At 38.6% G+C, this 17,889-nt stretch overlaps 3 protein-coding genes across 12 annotated transcripts in view; 1 reads left to right on the top strand and 2 right to left on the bottom strand.

The window, feature by feature from the left end:
- The window catches only part of dlg2 (discs, large homolog 2), a 243,638-nt gene extending 237,721 nt beyond the window's left edge, over window positions 1-5,917 (bottom strand). For 8 of the 9 annotated variants that reach the window (XM_081354624.1, XM_081354630.1, XM_081354629.1 and 5 more), the window contains exon 1: window positions 5,366-5,917. In XM_081354624.1, the coding sequence (XP_081210750.1) occupies window positions 5,366-5,384 (19 nt within the window). In that variant the 5' untranslated portion in view covers window positions 5,385-5,917. The remainder of the gene's footprint in view (window positions 1-5,365) is intronic. The other variant, XM_081354631.1, reaches the window with a different exon arrangement.
- Window positions 5,918-7,274: 1,357 nt separating this feature from the next.
- tmem126a (transmembrane protein 126A) lies at window positions 7,275-9,409 on the top strand. Of its 2 annotated transcripts, none has more exons than XM_081354641.1 (5): window positions 7,275-7,380; window positions 8,245-8,363; window positions 8,438-8,631; window positions 8,863-8,977; window positions 9,053-9,380. In XM_081354641.1, the coding sequence occupies exons 2-5, from the start codon at window positions 8,251-8,253 to the stop codon at window positions 9,249-9,251; spliced, it is 621 nt and encodes a 206-aa protein (XP_081210767.1). In that variant the 5' UTR covers window positions 7,275-7,380; window positions 8,245-8,250; the 3' UTR covers window positions 9,252-9,380. The 2 variants fall into 2 exon arrangements, with proteins under 2 accessions (XP_081210767.1, XP_081210766.1); XM_081354640.1 differs by lacking the exon at window positions 7,275-7,380 and adding an exon at window positions 7,685-8,173 and having other exon boundaries at window positions 9,053-9,409.
- Window positions 9,410-11,494: 2,085 nt separating this feature from the next.
- On the bottom strand, window positions 11,495-14,267 carry crebzf (CREB/ATF bZIP transcription factor). Its single transcript, XM_081354638.1, has 4 exons — window positions 14,105-14,267; window positions 12,679-13,463; window positions 12,424-12,496; window positions 11,495-11,947 (listed from the first exon to the last, which is right to left on the bottom strand). Exons 2-3 carry the CDS (start codon window positions 13,431-13,433, stop codon window positions 12,439-12,441), a joined length of 813 nt encoding a protein of 270 aa, XP_081210764.1. The 5' UTR covers window positions 13,434-13,463; window positions 14,105-14,267; the 3' UTR covers window positions 11,495-11,947; window positions 12,424-12,438.
- Between the last annotated feature and the right edge of the window lie 3,622 nt (window positions 14,268-17,889).

The raw sequence follows: 17,889 nt of genomic DNA, 5'->3' as shown, positions 1-17,889 counted from the left end.
CATGTTTCTCTCAGTATGTCAATTTACAAAGTAAAATGGGTTGTGAACACAGATTAGTGTTGATTTTAATGACAGGGAAGAGACCCTGATACACTCTTTACTACAGTCACAGATCATCAGCGTGACTAAGCATGACTCAGTTACTTAATCACACAGACAAACAGACACTAGGGCTGCACGATTAATCGCAATGAAACCGCACGCGATTTGACAAAGGCTGTGGTTATTTTATGTGCAGCTTGTCAGTGCAGCACGGCTGATCGGTAGTAAATGCTGCTCTGCCTGAACGCCAGAGGGCGCTCTCACGCAGACACACCAAATATGCCCTGCCGCAGAAGTATGATAACACACATCATTCCAGAAAATCCCCATCAGGTATCATACTATCACTGTATCTGAATAAACAGAAGGTTGAAACGCTTTGATTGATTAAACATGACTAATAAACACACGACTGCCTAATGCAACACCCAAAAGATAATCGGGCTGATTTTGGGCCGATTTCCCCCCTTCCGACAATCCTAGCTATGTCCTGATTATCTTGATGGTTCTACAGATTATCTTATCAGATTTTCCCTTAGTGTGAGGTGTGTTAAGAGTGTCCGAAGCTGCTCGGAAGAACGCCGCCCCGATCGCGAATCATGTTGAATATTTACGATCAGAAATCCTGATGTGTGGGGGGAACCCCGAGGACAAACGTGCGCACGCTCTGGAGATTATCACGTGAAACGGAACAATATCCAATCAGAAAGCGAGATGATGGAAGACGGAAGCATAACAAACGCAGTCATGGCGCAAGCACAAAGTGAAATTGATGTGGACAGCAGAAATGGAGGATCAGCTTGTTGATCATTCCAACAAGAATTGTTGTATCATCGCAATTTCTTCCTGCATATCGTCCGGCATGCTTATTCTGAAGTCTCGCGAGATTTTGCGAGGTTTCCTGTGTTCACAGTCAAGACTCTGGTTGAAAATCTGTTTGTGTGTGGTGTGCTGTCTTTGTCACATCATGGCACACCACACACTATAGGAGCAAAACAGTTAAATCTAGGATTTTTTGTCCTCATGTTTGTGGTCTATCACATTTTGAAAATCTTATAAGAAGTAAAAAATCTTTTGGTGTACCCAGCATTATTCTTTGTAAGAAGCCACATCATCTCAGGATGCTCAACTGTTGTTATGAAGTGAGTTTGGAGTAAAAGCATGTTATTAAATGTTGCCTTTTCAGGGCTTGAATTTCGGTGCGGGATTGCGGGTATTGCGCATATTTTTTATCATTCCCGCAGGTCTCCCATTTATAATGCGGGAAATTCCCGCAAACATTGATTCACTTTAGCATGTAGGTTCAGGTTGTATTAGTAAATTAATCCACGCAGATGGAAAATCAAATCAGTCATTTTAAAACTGTCTGCGAGACGCAATTTCACAAACAGCGTGAGTGATTCAGCGGCGCTGCGTCTTCTATCTCGCGTCTCTCAAAATAGGTTGCACAATGCAATCGTTAAGCGCGCAGCAGGCGGCGGAAATACACTCTCGCGTTTCGGGAGTCGATCGGGCCAGCATTGCATCACGAGTAACTAAAGTTTACCATTTGCACGTCTTTTCAAGTCTCACCAGTTTAAACAGTCACGCGATTTTAAACTCTTCGGTACTTGCGCGCTGTCTGAGAGATGCTTTTTTCTCTGCACACATACATAGAGTAAAGCAGCCTCACAAACAGCTCGCGGGTAACAAAAGTTATTTTTCGTGGATTATAAATCGCTTTAACAGTCAAAAACATAAGAAAATGATGTCAATTTCGGTCTTGGAGAGTATCCTCTAATCTAAACACAGTCGGTTATGTCTTAAATAAGCATAAATCGCACGTGACCGTATAATGAAAACAGGATCCGTGCACTAGCTCTTAAAGGAACAGCAGCCATATGTGTCTGTCATTAATTTGTTTGTCAAAACAACAAAACATAGCTTTCATTTTAAGGAATCAGGATTAATAGCCTATGAATTTAATTTAGTCAGGACTAAAATACTACCCAGTGTTATTTTACATTTGATTAGGCTACTTTATTCAGTCTCTGTAGTATTTCTGAATAGCCTACTAGTTTTAGACCTAAGCAAAAACTTTTCTCTTTATTTCTCTTTATTGATATCTTTATTCTATTGTATTTATTTGTGCTACTTTTTTCAATTTAATTCAAAGATTGAAATCAAGCTTCCTTGAGTTGTGTAAATTCTTAAGAACAAAATGACCCCATTGTAAAAATGCAATGAGTAGGCTAAGCATACATTTAGGCGAGATAAATGTAATTAAAAAAAAAGTCTAAACTCCCCCCTCAAATTAAAAATTCCCCCCCATAAGAATCACCTAAGGGGGGATTTCCCCCCCATTTTCCAAAATGAAATTCAGGCCCTGCCTTTTGTTGGACAAGAGGTTCATATACTTCTTAGCTTGGAAAGATGTTTGACGCATTTTGCTTTTTCATATGCACGTTATAAGTGACTCAAACTCACAGTGCTTTCAGATGGAGCAGCGTTTACAGAGCCGTACATCAATGACAAGCTGCACATAAAAAAAAATTAATCGCAGCCTTTGCGATTTCATAATCGCAATAAGCCGAATCGGTTTAAGTGCGATTTCATGTAAATTGCTATTAATTGTGCAGCCCTACTAGGGACAGGGTGGAGGTTGTTTCTCTCCTCGCTAGATGTCCAGCAAAGAGAAGCAAATGTAATTTGGGCCGAATGGATGGAGCTAGAATATCCAACCACACCCTAACCCTACCCATAACTCTATCCCTCCACCCCATTAGACGTCCAGAGAGGTGGAGCTGGATGTCATTTGACTCTGCAATGACACAGAGCCATTGGAAGCAACACGATTTAGAAAATCTTAAAGAGCAACATAAACTTTAACATTCATAATGTGACTGCTCACCTCAAAATGCAAAGCATTAGTTAGGCTACAGAGTAGAATTATTTAGCTACAGTGTGAAGTAGCACCAGTCAACCAGTAACATAAAATAGTCTACATAATAGTCTAACTACATAAAACCCAATGAATCTGTATTCATCATTTAGGTTTGTATGAAAAGGGGCTATATGTAAGAATATGTAAAACAATGTCTGAACAGCTTGTAACTAAACTAAAAAAAAAAAGAAAAAAAACCTTCCCCAACTTCTTAGGTTAACTATGAAAGCCTGTAAACTGATTTTTATGCGAAGGACTCGGGACGTTTTAGCCGGGAAAATCAAAGGAATAGGCTATGACATTTATCCGCGCTCCCGAGAGCCTCTATTCCGTTCAATAACACATGAAATTATGCTTACAATGTTAAAGGAACACTCCACCGTTTTTTGAAATAGGGCTTATTCACTTTCTTTCCTACATTTAGATAGGTGGGCAAATGCATTTTTGTCTCAGTGCATGCATTGTTTTAGTTTGGCAGGGTCGGCGCTAGCTTAGCTTAGCATAATGAATGGAATCCTTTGTTGCCAGCTAGCATGTCCTGAGTAAAAGTGATAAAAAAAAAAAAAAACCTATTTACTTCTTGTGGCCTGCATATTCACAAGTACAAATAGCGATGCAGATTAACACTAGGCGATTTCCTAGGCAGATATTGACTTGGAACTATATTAGGGGGAAGCACAGGCGAAGCACTGCTACTTGGGCGCAGAGATATCACGCCCAAGTAGCAGTGCTTCGCCTGTGCTTCCCCCTAATATAGTCCTTAATATATAAGTCAATATCTGCCTAGAAAATCACCTAGTGTTAATCTGCATCACTATTTGTACTTGTTGTGAATACGCAGGCCACAAGAAGTAATTAGGTGGGTTTTTTTTTTTTATATCACTTTTACTCAGGACATGCTAGCTGGCAACAAAGGATTCCATTCATTATGCTAAGCTAAGCTAGCGCCGACCCTGTCAAACTAAAACAATGCATGCACTGAGACAAAAATGCCCACCTTGCTCACCTATCTAAATGTAGGAAAGAAAGTGAATAAGCCCTATTTCAAAAAACGGTGGAGTGTTCCTTTAAGAGTACTGCCGAAAGAGCCATTATAGCCACTGCAATGTCAATGTATCATGCAAATAAAAGGAATTAATTCAAACGACATAACGTTACTTATTCTCTCAGATATAACGTTACGTTCTCAGATAAACTATCATAACACTGTAAATTGAATTACCTCATCTGTCGACATGATGCCGGTGAACTGCAGAGCTCGTGCAAACATATCCACATCGCTATGATTAACGTTAGGCGCGCTTTCTTAACGTTACTCCTTTTTTCTCTGTGTTTGTTTTGTTATTGAAGAGGGTAAAGCGCAGCGCAATTTTTAAATATTCATTTAAACGTTGGTCTGCTGAAATGGCGTCAGGATATTCGTTAAATGTATATCGCTGCAAAAGTATTTCCAAATGATTTTTTGCTTCTAAGCAAAGAACGAAAGAGAATTTCGCCGTGGGGCCTTGAATCACGTTCACTCTTGTACGTTACGTGACGTGTGCACGAGACTCCCCGTGTGCGGCTGCGAGCACGAGCAATAAGTTGCTGGCTGCAATTCACTTAACGACCACCAGTGTCACTAATAACAAGGGTTTCTGAATTCTACATACACCCCCTATAAAGTTAAAAAAACATATATATATATATTCTAGATTTATCGTATGCATAAAAAGACTTGTCTTGTAGGCATGCATGTCACTTAAAGAGTAACTAAAAACAGCTGCATACCAGTCTGGAATATAAATGCAAACCAGCATTAAAGAGCATCCGAGGTCATAGGCGAGTTGGCCATACTTGTGTCTATTTTTACAGACTACAAACTTACAGCAGAGTATAATTACACTATTAGTAGACCTACATATATAATTACACAGTTTGAAGTCCCGACTGCGTAAGGCTTAGGAGGTAAAGAAGTCTAAATAAAATAGTCATATTCAAAGAATACAACAGTCCTGCTAACATGATAAGCGCTGTCTGCCTGAAATACTTCAAAATACTTGTGCAAACCTTACATGTGTGTGTCATGCTATATTTCATCATTTTCCAAATTCGGACAATTATTATATGCAGCTTGTATGAACTCTTATTGAGAGACACGGAATAGCCTATTGTATTTGTAACACTGCGTGACCATTTAAAATTATTTAAAATAAAGTTAAAAGAAATTAATCAGATAAATTGCATATTCTAGGTCCTGGTCACCAGTTACAATACTAATATAAAATGTATCTTACCCATTCATATAAATTTTAACCAAGAATAATCTAGAATAATCAAAAAAGTCCAGACATTACATGTCAACTACAGTCATATAAACATGTTTCACAGTTAGGCTAGTACGTAGTGTTTATTTCTCACCTCGTTTTCTTAAGGGCATAATTACTCCTTTATGTCCTTGTGGGATTGTCACGCATGGAAACAGCAACACAAACGTTTCTCCCTCATCTGCTGTCAGTGTCTTGGAGAAACTGTCACTTGCTAAAGCAGCAAGTTCCTGCTCAGTTCGTTAATGTAGATAGAAAAGCTCATAGAATTGTCAAGTTAAAGAGAGGGGCACGCGCCGAAACATCTTGCAGAAGAAAACACATGCTGAGCGCATGACTCGCTCATAAGAAATAAATCCATAATCCGATAGTAAGAGTGGATAGTGATCGAGTGCACCTTGGCGTGGATGAGTCCATGAGAAATGTCAAAACTGCTCTCCAGTATCTGAATGTGTTCTCGGTAGGCTACTGAGAATTATTCCCCAGGAACATTCGCACGACCATCGACTCCTTAAATGCCTTTGGTGTTTTACTAGCCTACATAAACATAATTCAATCACGCTGTCCATAAAACAACCCATTGATTTAACCCATACAGTCCTGACGAATATTAAAAGCGCAGTGAATAACTAAACTAAACCTAACCGCTAGTTTTTGCCACAAAGGGCCATATACATCAAATTAGAAAGGCTCCACAGCACATGGCTTGACTTCGATTAGACTCAGCCAGTTGGCTATATGCTGATCAAGCATTATTTTAAATCCTTAAACTACAAATATGGAGATCTAGCAACAGTTTGACGAACACATAAGCATGACTTCACGTCTCTGGTATCTCATATGCCTGTGTAAGTTTATTGATGCATGCTTGTAAACAGTTCTTCAAGAACAACTTGTTAGATATGCCTACATTGTGACAGAATGAAGTTCGTGTGTTTTATGTCTTATGTTATAATCTGATCAGAAAATAATTGAAAATGTATTATTATCTTGCTGCTTGATCGGCGCGATCCAGTTTCACGTCTCTTAATTCAGTTTCAAGACCCAAGCAAAACAATCACCATACATAGCTACAGGCAAACTGGTGTATAAAATTCTGATTTAAAGGTAGAGAAGAAGACGGATTGAACTAAAAAAGGCAGGATATTTCCCCAATGAAACAGCAGCCTGTCAGTGCGACGCCTGTCGGAAAACACCTGCAAGTTTCATCCAGCTTTCCGATAACGCATGGTTCCACAATTGCCTCGGTAATTAAGCCAATCTGAGCAAATATATCCCAAAGCTCCTCGTCAAACGTCCCGATATGTAGTTAAGAACAACTTCACTTCCTTTCCCGTTATTTTTTCTGTGGATCTTCACGGCATATTTTGCCAAAGCTGTTTTGCAGACTCTCTCTATGGTGGGTGCAGTATCACCAGCAGCAGCAGCAGCATCATCACCAGTTTCCAGTGTTGCCAACTATTTTCAAAGGAAAGTAGCTAACGCCTCCCCTAAAAGTAGCTAAATGTCGCTAGATGACGTAATACGTCAATTAGCATATTTATGACGTCATCGAGGCGTACTTGCGTTCTGCCTGCCTAATGTTTTTTCTCATTAAAATCATGCTCACATACTGTATTTTAATATAATATAATATAATATAATATAATATAATATAATATAATATAATATAATATAATATAGGCTATAGCCGAATGTCCAATAAAGCTGTTCTCATTTACTTTTTTTTTTTTTTTTGTCAGACAATAGAACAAGTAGCTATTGAATGACTGTTTTTTTTTATATGTGTAAAATTATCTGAATTGAGAGAGTTCGGGAACTGGGTGAACTAAAGCACTGTGATAGTGAGTAATACAAGTAATAAGCACAAGAAAAGAAAGGAAAATAAAATGGTCAAACTAAATTCTTTAACTATAAAACAAAAGATAAGTGATAAGTCCGTCCGTGGAAACAACACTGCTCATTCACGTCTGTTAGCTGCCGTTCTGCAGCTGCAGCCCTCAGCCATTCACAGAACAGGGAAGACGCAGAGAGAGGTGTGTGGCGGCAAGGAGAAAGCAAATCTCGTGCTCGCAGGACTCATGCTGGCAACATTTGGAGGTTACTGAGGTTTGTTCAAAAAGTAGCTAGATTAGTCGCTAGTCGCTTTTTTGAAAAATTGTCGCTGACGGGGTCTGAAAAGTCGCTAAAAATAGCGACAAAGGCGCTAAGTTGGCAACACTGCCAGTTTCGCCTTAGCAACGAGAGGGTTGACCCGCGGGGATTGACAGGGCGCGTCCTCCAATGGCGTTCGTCCATTCTTTCAGTTGGCGCACGAACGGACCAATAGGAATTGTCGTATTGTTCCTGGATCTCGGGGTTAGAGTTGACTGAAACATGTGGTTAGACATGGCCGCGCCCTGCTGGCACTGAGGACCGTGACTGTTGACAGGGGATGGAAACAGTTTAGCGATTATTTAAAAGCTCATTCGTGGGTAAGTAAATCCTAAAATGCATAAATGCGGTGTTGACCATGTGCAAACGAAGTTGTAAATGAACAGACAGTAATACGACTGGGTTTGACATTCTTCAGCTACACATCAACAAAGCAGCTGTCATTAGGTTGAATGAGTTACTACTGGTTTGACCGTGGTTGACGCGTCTCTTGCCGTAAACGCTGCATTTTTAAAACGCCATATCAGGAAGTTCAGCTTACAAACACGTGTCTGAAATGTGTCCAAAAATATGTAAAGGTCGGATTAATATGAATTTAATGAATGTTCAAATCGCAAACTGACGAATAGAAACTATCTATATTTCCTATAATTATCTAGTTACCAATATAAACGAATATTTATATGTCAGCTGAAACATTGATGAAACATGGTGACAGCTTTCAGCACACAGCAGTGAAATTGTTTAGGTATGTAACGTTAGTTAGAAGGTTGTCTGTCTGCTGAGAGTCCATTTGTTGATATTAAAATGTCTCTTTAGATCAACATGACGGACAACGCTATGCTTGTGAAAGACACAGGCCAAGGCCAGACAGCATCCAGGGCATTGATTATTGAAATGCTGAATAAGAAGTTTGAAAGGCTCCCTGATATCGACAAGTAAGTTTTATATACAATGTCACAACTTACTTTGACAGTTAGTTAATGAAACTTTCCTGTTTTAACCCCAACAGGAAGCTGTTTTCGTATGGCCCCGTATATTTGGCTGGCAACGCTGGATTTTCTGGTTTGATAGCCAACAGCTTTTACAGACGTGCACTCAATGTCACCCAAGGACGATTTACTTCCAGCCTTCCCATGGCTGTTCTTCCCTTTCTGACAACTGCAGCACTGTACACTGCGACCGTCACAAACCCCCTAATGTCAGGTATTTTCAACTTTGACCCCATAGAAAACGAACATTTTAACAAGATTGGAGATTGTTTCTGCTCGACATCAATACTGTTGCAAGTTTATTTATTTGTTAAAGGCTGAAGTACTTTTCATTTGGTATTTACTTCTTGCTACTTACCTTTGGTGACGACCCTACACCAGTGATGTGAAAGCTCTTTGAGTTCTTCTGATTGCTTTGCATTGAGTGACTATTTTGTAATTGTAGGTGACCTGAACTGCCCAACCTGTACCCTGATAAGAGGGGCTTTGGTGGGTGTGGTTGGTGGTGGCTTATATCCTATTTTGTTGGCCTTGCCTGTTAATGCTGGTCTTGCAGCCAGGTTAGTCCTCATTGTTATTACTTTTTAGAAATAGAATACAGCAAGTTACGTAACTGATTTCCAACTGTCTTGCAGGTATAACAGTGCACCAATGCCAGAGAAGGGCAACATGATCCGCTTCTGGATGAACCTAAGTAAACCCATTGTACAGAAGATGTATGTTGTTCTACTGCTGCAGGGTTTGTTTGGAACCTACCTGAGCTCAAAGCACTTTGATATCTACTTAAAACTTTTGAAAATACCAGATTCTGACAGTGAAGAGCTTCATGGTTAGCAGTTACTGTAAATATTTTACATTCTAAATTGTTAAAAATGAAACATGCTCATCCAGTACAATGACCCGTTCTTACCAGATTTGTTCTTGATGCCTTTTCCAACAAAAATAAACATAACAGATCAATAGATTCTGTCCAGCCTTTGTATCTTTTCCACAGATAACCTAAATCACTAGTTAAGGTATTTAATATTTATTGGAGATTTTATATCATTTCATTGAATGTAGTTTTACCACAAAACATTACCTAAAGCTTTACTTAACCATTTGTGTTTGTGTAAAAAGTAAAAGAAAAAATATAAAGTGGATAAAAAGTGGTGTAAACAAATGCCTTTTGCCAATGTACAAATTCCAAGAGATCAAATTAAAAGCATTCGGATCAATAACCAGGTTCTATTGGCAACTGATAATAAAAACAACGCACCGAGGAACAAGCTTTTGCATCTTACGTACAATACACATTTACTGCCACAAAGAGACCTTTCAATGTGCGCTAATTTCCAATCCCCTACCCTACCGCAACGATCAACCAAAGAGTTCTGAAATGCAAACCGAAAGAAAAATGTGGAGGAAATGTCTGCATTAGCTTCTAAATCAGTCAAAACTCAATTTAGTCACAATGTTTCAGAAGAACTATATTTATAGTATATCATTGGATGGGTCAAGAGAAAAGAATTGCACCAATATTAGAGATACCATGACCAAGTTAAAATCTACTTTATGGAGACATTTTTTAGGAACATTCAATTCTCAAGTCTTTTTATACAAACTGTTTCACCACAGGAGAGAGAAAAAAAAATATGTTTCCATCTCTGAAACAAGTGTTGGCACAGATTTATTGTGTAAGAGCCATTATGTTGTATTGAATGTTTGTTGTAATTCCATTGTTTGACAATGGGTGGGGTGTGGGACTAATAGGTAGCCAGAGAGTAAGAGAAGTCGGGTGTAACTATTTTTGAATGCGTCAGGACATGTGCAGGTACAAACAAGCTTATGGGATTACTATGCGTTCATGCATTGGAACTGCGAGTTTAAAATGACATCTATGAGCTTTGTGATAAATAAAGTTGATAAAAGCAGTGCTGGAACTGGGTCTTGTTTGGATCTTGCTCGTCAGAAACAACACCTAAGTGACAAAATGGTTACTTGTCACTAAAAGATGTTTTTTCTATTCACACTGACAGTGGTATGAGGTACCAGGGATAAGAAACATGAACTTCAGAGTTATACATTTCAGAACTGCTTAAGTTGATCTGCAACACTACAGAGCCCCAGACGTTAATTCGATGTCACTGAATATCAGAGCCCTTAAAGGGTTAGTTCACCCAAAAATGAAAATTCTGTCAGTAATTACTCACCCTCATGTTGTTCCAACCCCGTAAGACCTTCGTTCATCTTCGGAACACAAATTAAAAATTTTTTGATGAAATCTGAGAGCTGGATCACTCCTCCTGCAGGCTTATGGACACTATAACTTGCTGGCCCAGAAAATGTATTAAAGACATTGATAATATAGTCCAAGTGACTCAATCATAAGTTTATAAAGCGACGAGAATACTTTTTGTGCGCAAAAACAAACAAAAATAACGACTTTATTCCACTATTCATTTCCTTCTCTCTGGACCTCGAGTTTTTTTACGTAGTGTAATAGCGTAGCGCGTCTGTGTTTCACATCACCACGTATCACACATGACCAGAGTCGCCCAATAGTGAGCCTACGTGGTGACGTGCAACACAGACGCGCTACGCTTAAACACTACGTGAAAAGACTCGAGGTCCAGAGAGAAGGAAATGAAAAGTGGAATAAAGTCGTTATTTTTGTTTGTTTTTGTGCACAAAAAGTATTCTCGTCGCTTTATAAACTTAAGATTGAGCCACTGGAGTCACTTGGACTATATTAATGTCTTTAATACATTTTCTGGGCCAGCAAGTTATAGTGTCCATAAGCCTGCAGGAGGAGTGATCCAGCTCTCAGATTTCATCAAAAATATCTTAATTTGTGTTCCGAAGATGAACGAAAGTCTTACGGGGTTGGAACAACATGAGGGTGAGTAATTACTGACAGAATTTTTGGGTGAACTAACCCTTTAAGGAATTTTGCAGTTTACACCTTATGGGGAGAAACCACCACCACTCTTTATCCACCTTGAAGAGAGGTGAGAAAGGCTCTTGGAGAGAGCGAAGAAAGTGCTGTCTAAAAAGAGAAGGAGAGTGTAGTTAATATCTTAATAGGACACAAAGCATTTTGCATTACTCAAAAGAAAATTTATTACATTTTTTTTTCAGCACAGTTGCAGCCATGTGTCTGCACAGACTTTGGATTTCAATTACATTTCACAAATAGATAACTTATTCAGAAATGAAAACCCTTTGAAAATCCCATTTTAAAAAAATACCATTTCTCTTCCTCTGGACAATTGTCAAATAAAGTCCAAGTGCTTTAACAAATCAAGATGCAACAAATGGATATTACATATTTTCAATGTCTTGTAAGCAAACATTACCACAAACAGAAGAGTTTAAACACTCATTTAGATGCTAAATGAGAATGACAGCATCTGACATCTTTAGGGGTGTGATAAGAGTCAGTAAAAGCTGTAACTTACACGGTTTTATGTACTACCTTTTTTAAATTTACCAGGCCATGATGCAAGCTGCTGGTCCCGACTCTTCAGCTTTCCCCACAGCAAAATCCACTTTAGCATAAAAAAAAATAAGGGTTCTACATGAAAAACATTCTTTAGAAATATAGCGATATTTCAGAAAGGGCTCATCAGTTTTCAGCAAAATACAAGCTTGCAGTACAACCTTGTGTTGAATCAACATCAATGTATCAACACTGAATAAACAGGTAGCCTACATTATTACAAGATTAATACAAGCGAAAGCCCTTTGTGAAACATCACCCATTTACATTTTTTTAAACAACATTTTTGTCCTCTTAATTCCCTCAAATCTATTTTAACATACTACAATTATGTAACTCAAAACACAATGTTTAATTTTTTTTTTGTAGATTATCTTCAATGCTTTAAATGTATACCAAATGAAAAAGAGAAACAAAAACTTAAGTTTATTAACAGTTGATATTGTGCCGTGAACTGGCAAAAAGCACTGTCTTCATCTTAGGAGTTAACCAGTTCTGTGCAGTCTTCTATATCTTGATCCTTACCATGGGTTTCAGCAGTCATGGATGTTCTGTGACCCAGTCGTCCAGCATGGCGGACCAAGCACCTAGAAGAAAACTGTCAACAAGTTTAGCAGTAACTTGTATTGAAAGCAGGTTCAATAGTCATGCCATTCAAGCTCTGCACACATTTTAAACAGTTAACTCAATATTTGACTACTGTTGTCATGTCCCCACATTTACACCATGTGCAAAGTTCAGTCTCGGGAAACGTTGAAAAGGTAAAATACTTGACCCTACATTTTATGCGACAAGCTTGAACTCTCAGCACACTTGGTGCAGAATTCCACCGAGACGTGGTCTTTGTCCACATGCAGGCAGACACCACCTGCAGTATCTTTGTCTTCCACCTTCACCCTCTTCCTCGGCATGGCATAATCGTGGTCATTCTCGTTGGATTCCTGGAAAAGCGAGGTAGAAAATTTCATGCCGTTCACACCGCTCAATCTAGACAACAGCTGAGCCAGCATGCTCTCATTGGCCAACACGGCTCTCAAGTACCTAGTTTCATTCTCCAACTCTTCCACTCTCTTGTTGAGATTCCCATTTTCCTGCTTGAGAACACGGTTTTCTGTTGTCAAAGAGCCCACTCTCTGCTCCAAGCCAGTGACGTATTCTTTCTTCTTTAATCGGTTTATCCTTGCTGCGACGGCGTTCTTGTTGATGATCCGTCCAGAGACGTCTTGCAGTTTTGATCTCTGGACCACACCTCTGCTGCGGGATACGGGAACGTCAAGCACTGCACTTTGGTTCATCTCATCGTTGATCTCTGATTCAAAGTTGCCGAAAACATCCAGCACATTGTTGTCCAGGTCCCAGTTGAACTCTGAGCCAAGCAGATCATCCAGGCCCCATTCATTGGTGTCACTTTCTGGAGAAGTGTGTGTGTTTGTTTCACTTGTATTACTGGTTTTCGACGCACCATCACTCTCATTGGAGGTACTTGATGTGATATCAGCGTTAAGGCCGCTTCTTCCTCTTTTTCTGGTAATCATGGCCGCGTTTAGGGATATGAATTGAGGAAACTATATAAAAAATATATAAAAAAAAATGAAATTAGCTGAAAATGATAACAGTTCACTTGCATACTACACACAATTATCTACACAAAAACGAATACGAGATACGTGTGACTATTTGAAACACAAAAACAAAATTATTTTAAGCAGAATAAAGGCATCATTCGGCATTTACTTTCAATGTTAGGAAAAAGGCGATAAAGTGAATGATAACGGGGGCGGTCAATCCACACCATATGTCCTTCTATACTCGACAAAAGAAACACGAGGATTAATAAAATGCAATTTAATAAACATTCGTTAACGCTTTAGAGCTTAAAGCATTCGCATAAAAAAGTAGCAGCTAGCAGCTAACGTTAATGAAAATACGTAGGCTACAGAACAGATGTTGTTTTCGCTGTTAGCAAACAATATCTAACAAAACATCGAGATTTTGGTATTTTATTAAGCACATGTAAGTCAATGCATCCTCCCATGTTTGATATAGTCTAATAATTGACATATGAACAACCTATTAATATTGATTACAATGTTCGAAGTGGTTTGGGTTAGCAGGCCGCAGCAGCGCGCCTTAGTCCGCGTGACAAAGCAGTTTCCTCAAGCAAAGAAAACTACACATATTTTCATTTATAACCGAAGCAACTTACCTTAAATTGTATGTTGATGTCTTGTGACGATGATTGGTTGAAAAACAAAGACTCCGAGAAAACTGATTTTACAGGATAGAAAATGTATTTAAGCTCAGACGTAACAAAGCCAAGTGGAAGCAACGCACTTACAACGACACTGAGATACTAAAATGGCGAATCCAAAGATATTGCGAAACTTCCGGAAACATGGTCATAGAGGAGGAGCAACGAAAGGTGTTTTTTTTTTTTTTTTTCATAACAGGTTCAGGTTGCTTTCAAGTTACTTTGGCAGTTACCTGGGGCCTGTTTCAATAAGGAGGTTCAACCAACTCTGAGTTAAAACTTGAACTCTGATTTGACTTACCCTGAGATGGGAAACTCTGAGTTTTTGGTTTCAGAACAGCTGAAATGAGTTAGTTCAATCAACTCTCGTGCACCACAAGCCATTATCAATACATACAACCGGCACATCCGGGAACTTAACTGTCAATTTCGTAACCGCCCCTTTTTAGGGGAAAACAAGCCTGACTTCCCATAGACTTCAATACAAAATAGCGGCACAAAACAACGTCCGTACACAGCCGGCAGACGTGTATAACTTCAGAAATCACTTAGATGAAATACGTTGAGTAATTATATGTCCACCCTGCCTTCCATAGAGCGTGAACGATACATTTATAAACTTAATTTGGGCAACTTAAAAACATATCCCGTTTCATTCTACCAGCGTCAAATTGGTCTATCAACCCCACCCAGTGGTTTACCCGGACATTTACTCGTACCTCATCGAGTCACCAGGTAGCCAGTGAATGATTTTACTACGGTTTTAATAAGTAAACATCTTTAAATGTATAATATTGTGTCTTTATATTTAGAGTAGCTACTGAGTGCACGTTTCTGTCCAGCTATACAACTAGCCTGATTTAGCTTTCGATAGCATCATCCGTAATTCATGATATTTCCATAACAGCAAGATATTGATGATGATGGCAGGCAGAGATGGGCATAAATACATGGAAATGTATTTAAAATAAAATAAAAAATACAAAATACTGTGTGGAAAAAAATAATTAAATACAAATACATAATAGGGGTAGCCTACTGTGTGAAAAAAAAAATGTTTAAATACAAATTACATGTTTGTAAGGGTTAGTACACGTCCTCAATCCGTTACTGTGTATGGCGCTCGCCGGATTGTTTTCCCCTAAAAGTGGGCGTGAACCTTTTCAGAGACGTTCTATGACGCTACGCCGGTTGTATGTATGGAGCACAGATATTATGAGTCACCATGGCAACAGCGCCAGACAAAAAGAGGTCTTCATATTTCTTCACATTTTAATTACTGTAATACAGTGATGGGTGTAATTAATTACAAAGTAATCTAAATACTGTAATTTAATTAAAGGGATTACTCTTAATTCTTCTGTAATTTAAAGTTAAATCTGATGTAATTGTATTAGACTATAGAACAATTCTGTATATTTAACATACATTTTTAAAAGTTATATTTTTAATTTAACCTTCTAATTTTCATGTAGGTGCAATCCTGCAGGTATTAAAAGAACATGGCAGCAGCTGAAATTTAAATATAAAAACATAATTTAGTCAAGTAAGGCTTGAGCATAGTATGGGTGTAGGCTACCTGACTTTACAAACATGTGACATACATGGCTGGACTGGCCATTGGGCATACCGGGCATTTGCCCGGTGGGCCGACGTGCTTTTTAGGCCGATATATCTCATATCATACTTTTTTTTTTTTTTTTTTTTTTTTAACGGCCCATAAAATGTGTACATCGGCGGCCCATTCGTTTTGTTTTGCTTAATTGGCGGCGCTGGGTTTGTGCCGGTGTAATGCATTGGTCAAAGTCAGTATTGGTTTTTTTGTTTTTTTTTCTGACAGACCAGCCCATGAAACACGTAGATCAGCGGCCCATTGGCTCTTTTCTTGATTGACACTGGGCTGGCCCAATCACAACTTTAAACGAGTGAGCGAGCGTGCAGCAGTGTCAGTGTGTATCTGTCAAAAATAGATGGAGAAGAAACGCAAGGAATGTGCAGATAAATAGCGTGAAAAAATAGAACCAAGCAGACGCTTTATGTGTCAAAATATGTTTTCTGACCTTCATCAGCTCCTGTGGCAGATGATGATAGTGAGGACGGGAGGATCAGGAGAGAGATGAGAGAGTGTAGAGTCCGCGGTAAGCAGAACTAACTTACTTTCAAAACACTTAGGCCATGGCATGAGTGTAGATTATTTCCACATCTGCATAGTTGACGATTACCGCAATTCACTAGAAATTTAATGAGAGGCGTTTGTAAACCATGTTTTCCGCCAAAATAAAAGCTTGATGCAGTTTGCGTCAAAATAAAAGACCATGTGCTTATCTCTTTCAAGTATAGAAATTGGTACAACACTAATTATGAAAGTTTCCTTTATTTTTTAGTGCATTTGTTTTACAAAATATGGCTATTACTGTCATTGGATTAATATTATAACTATTATTATGTAGTAGGTAGACACTGTAACTAAAAGAGGTTTGAATTTTTCTTTGTTTAATTTGCACACTGAATATGGGTTGGAGCTTTTAATTTTGAACTATCAAAAGTGCACCAGATTGATAAATTTAACATTAAAATGCACAAAATTTTCTCACGGGGGGGGCATGCCCCCCAACCCCCCTAGAAGGACCGAGGTCACACCACCATAGTTTTAACAAACATCCTGTAAGAAACACTTGTATTGCTAAGCCAGAGCCGCTTATAGCTTGTTTTAGGATTCATCACTGTGGAGTATAGTTCAACTGTATTAATAAATATCAAATTTTGACTTATTTTATCTGTTAACTCTCACTCGTTCCTATTCTCACTCATTTACATGGCATTAGTGGTTTTAATGAATAGGAGTTGGTATGCATATAATTAAGGGCGTGCAAAGATGGGTGGTGTTTATGATCATACAGTGGGCCGGTAATGCCCGGGCCGATTTTTTGTCCCAGTCCAGCCCTGGTGACATATTAAATAACTAAAGCATCCAGAGTCTAGCAGTGCAGAAGCATTTACGGCTGAGGGAATTCCTGGACGGACTTCAGAGCCAGTCCCAAAGATCCAAGGGCCTTCATAAAATGTAAGAGGTTTACATGTGTTATTTTTTATATAGGCTATTTTTGATATTTCCATTTATTTTACTTTGGGTTAGGATTTTTGTTGGTCCCAATAGATTCTGATGGTAATATATGTCTTTTGGAGCCTCCTGTCCCAACAGAACCCCAGGCAGTTGTAAGTAGCCTACTCAATACACCAGAAATTATGACAAATAGTGTTATAAAGTGTACTCAACCAAATGCTCATCACATGGGGATAAAGAGTTTCTGCTGCCACAGAGAGGCCTACAGAGGTAATGTTAACATTATGTGTCTACACATCAAACAATCTACATTTTTATGTGGAGTAGCATATAGAATCTAAGTTTAAATCTAAGTATAAACGGGTATTCTTATCTCTCCCTCCGCCCCCAGAGTGTGGAAGAACAGCTGGAGGACGGTCCATCAACTTCTGTTGCACAGATGAACAGTTCAGCGATTTCCAGTAAATGCCAGTTTAATTCTGTAGAATTTGTTTGGAACTACATTATGTAACTCTACTACTGTTTTCAGTTGCAGTTATATAGACTACATCTTATTAAAAAAAAAATAATAGCAATATTTTATTTTTTAATAAAATATTAATTTTATTAATAAAAATGTACTGAAAGAATGAATGAGGTGTTTAAACACCACTTCCTCTTTAAAAAAGGGGAGGAG

The sequence above is a fragment of the Scardinius erythrophthalmus genome (genome assembly GCF_964197995.2).
Source record: "Scardinius erythrophthalmus genome assembly, chromosome: 23".
Taxonomy (NCBI): Eukaryota; Metazoa; Chordata; class Actinopteri; order Cypriniformes; family Leuciscidae; genus Scardinius; species Scardinius erythrophthalmus.
Note: the sequence above shows the minus strand (reverse complement) of the source record. Positions and strands in the feature narration are given on the sequence as shown.

Coding starts and splice junctions, on each gene's coding strand:
- tmem126a (XM_081354640.1), top strand. CDS start 8,251: ATGACGGACAACGCTATGCTTGTGAAAGACACAGGCCAAGGCCAGACA. Junction 8,364..8,437: donor AGGCTCCCTGATATCGACAA/GTAAGTTTTATA, acceptor TAACCCCAACAG/GAAGCTGTTTTCGTATGGCC. Junction 8,632..8,862: donor CACAAACCCCCTAATGTCAG/GTATTTTCAACT, acceptor TTGTAATTGTAG/GTGACCTGAACTGCCCAACC.
- crebzf (XM_081354638.1), bottom strand. CDS start 13,433: ATGATTACCAGAAAAAGAGGAAGAAGCGGCCTTAACGCTGATATCACA. Junction 12,497..12,678: donor TCAAGCTTGTCGCATAAAAT/GTAGGGTCAAGT, acceptor ACTTGTTGACAG/TTTTCTTCTAGGTGCTTGGT.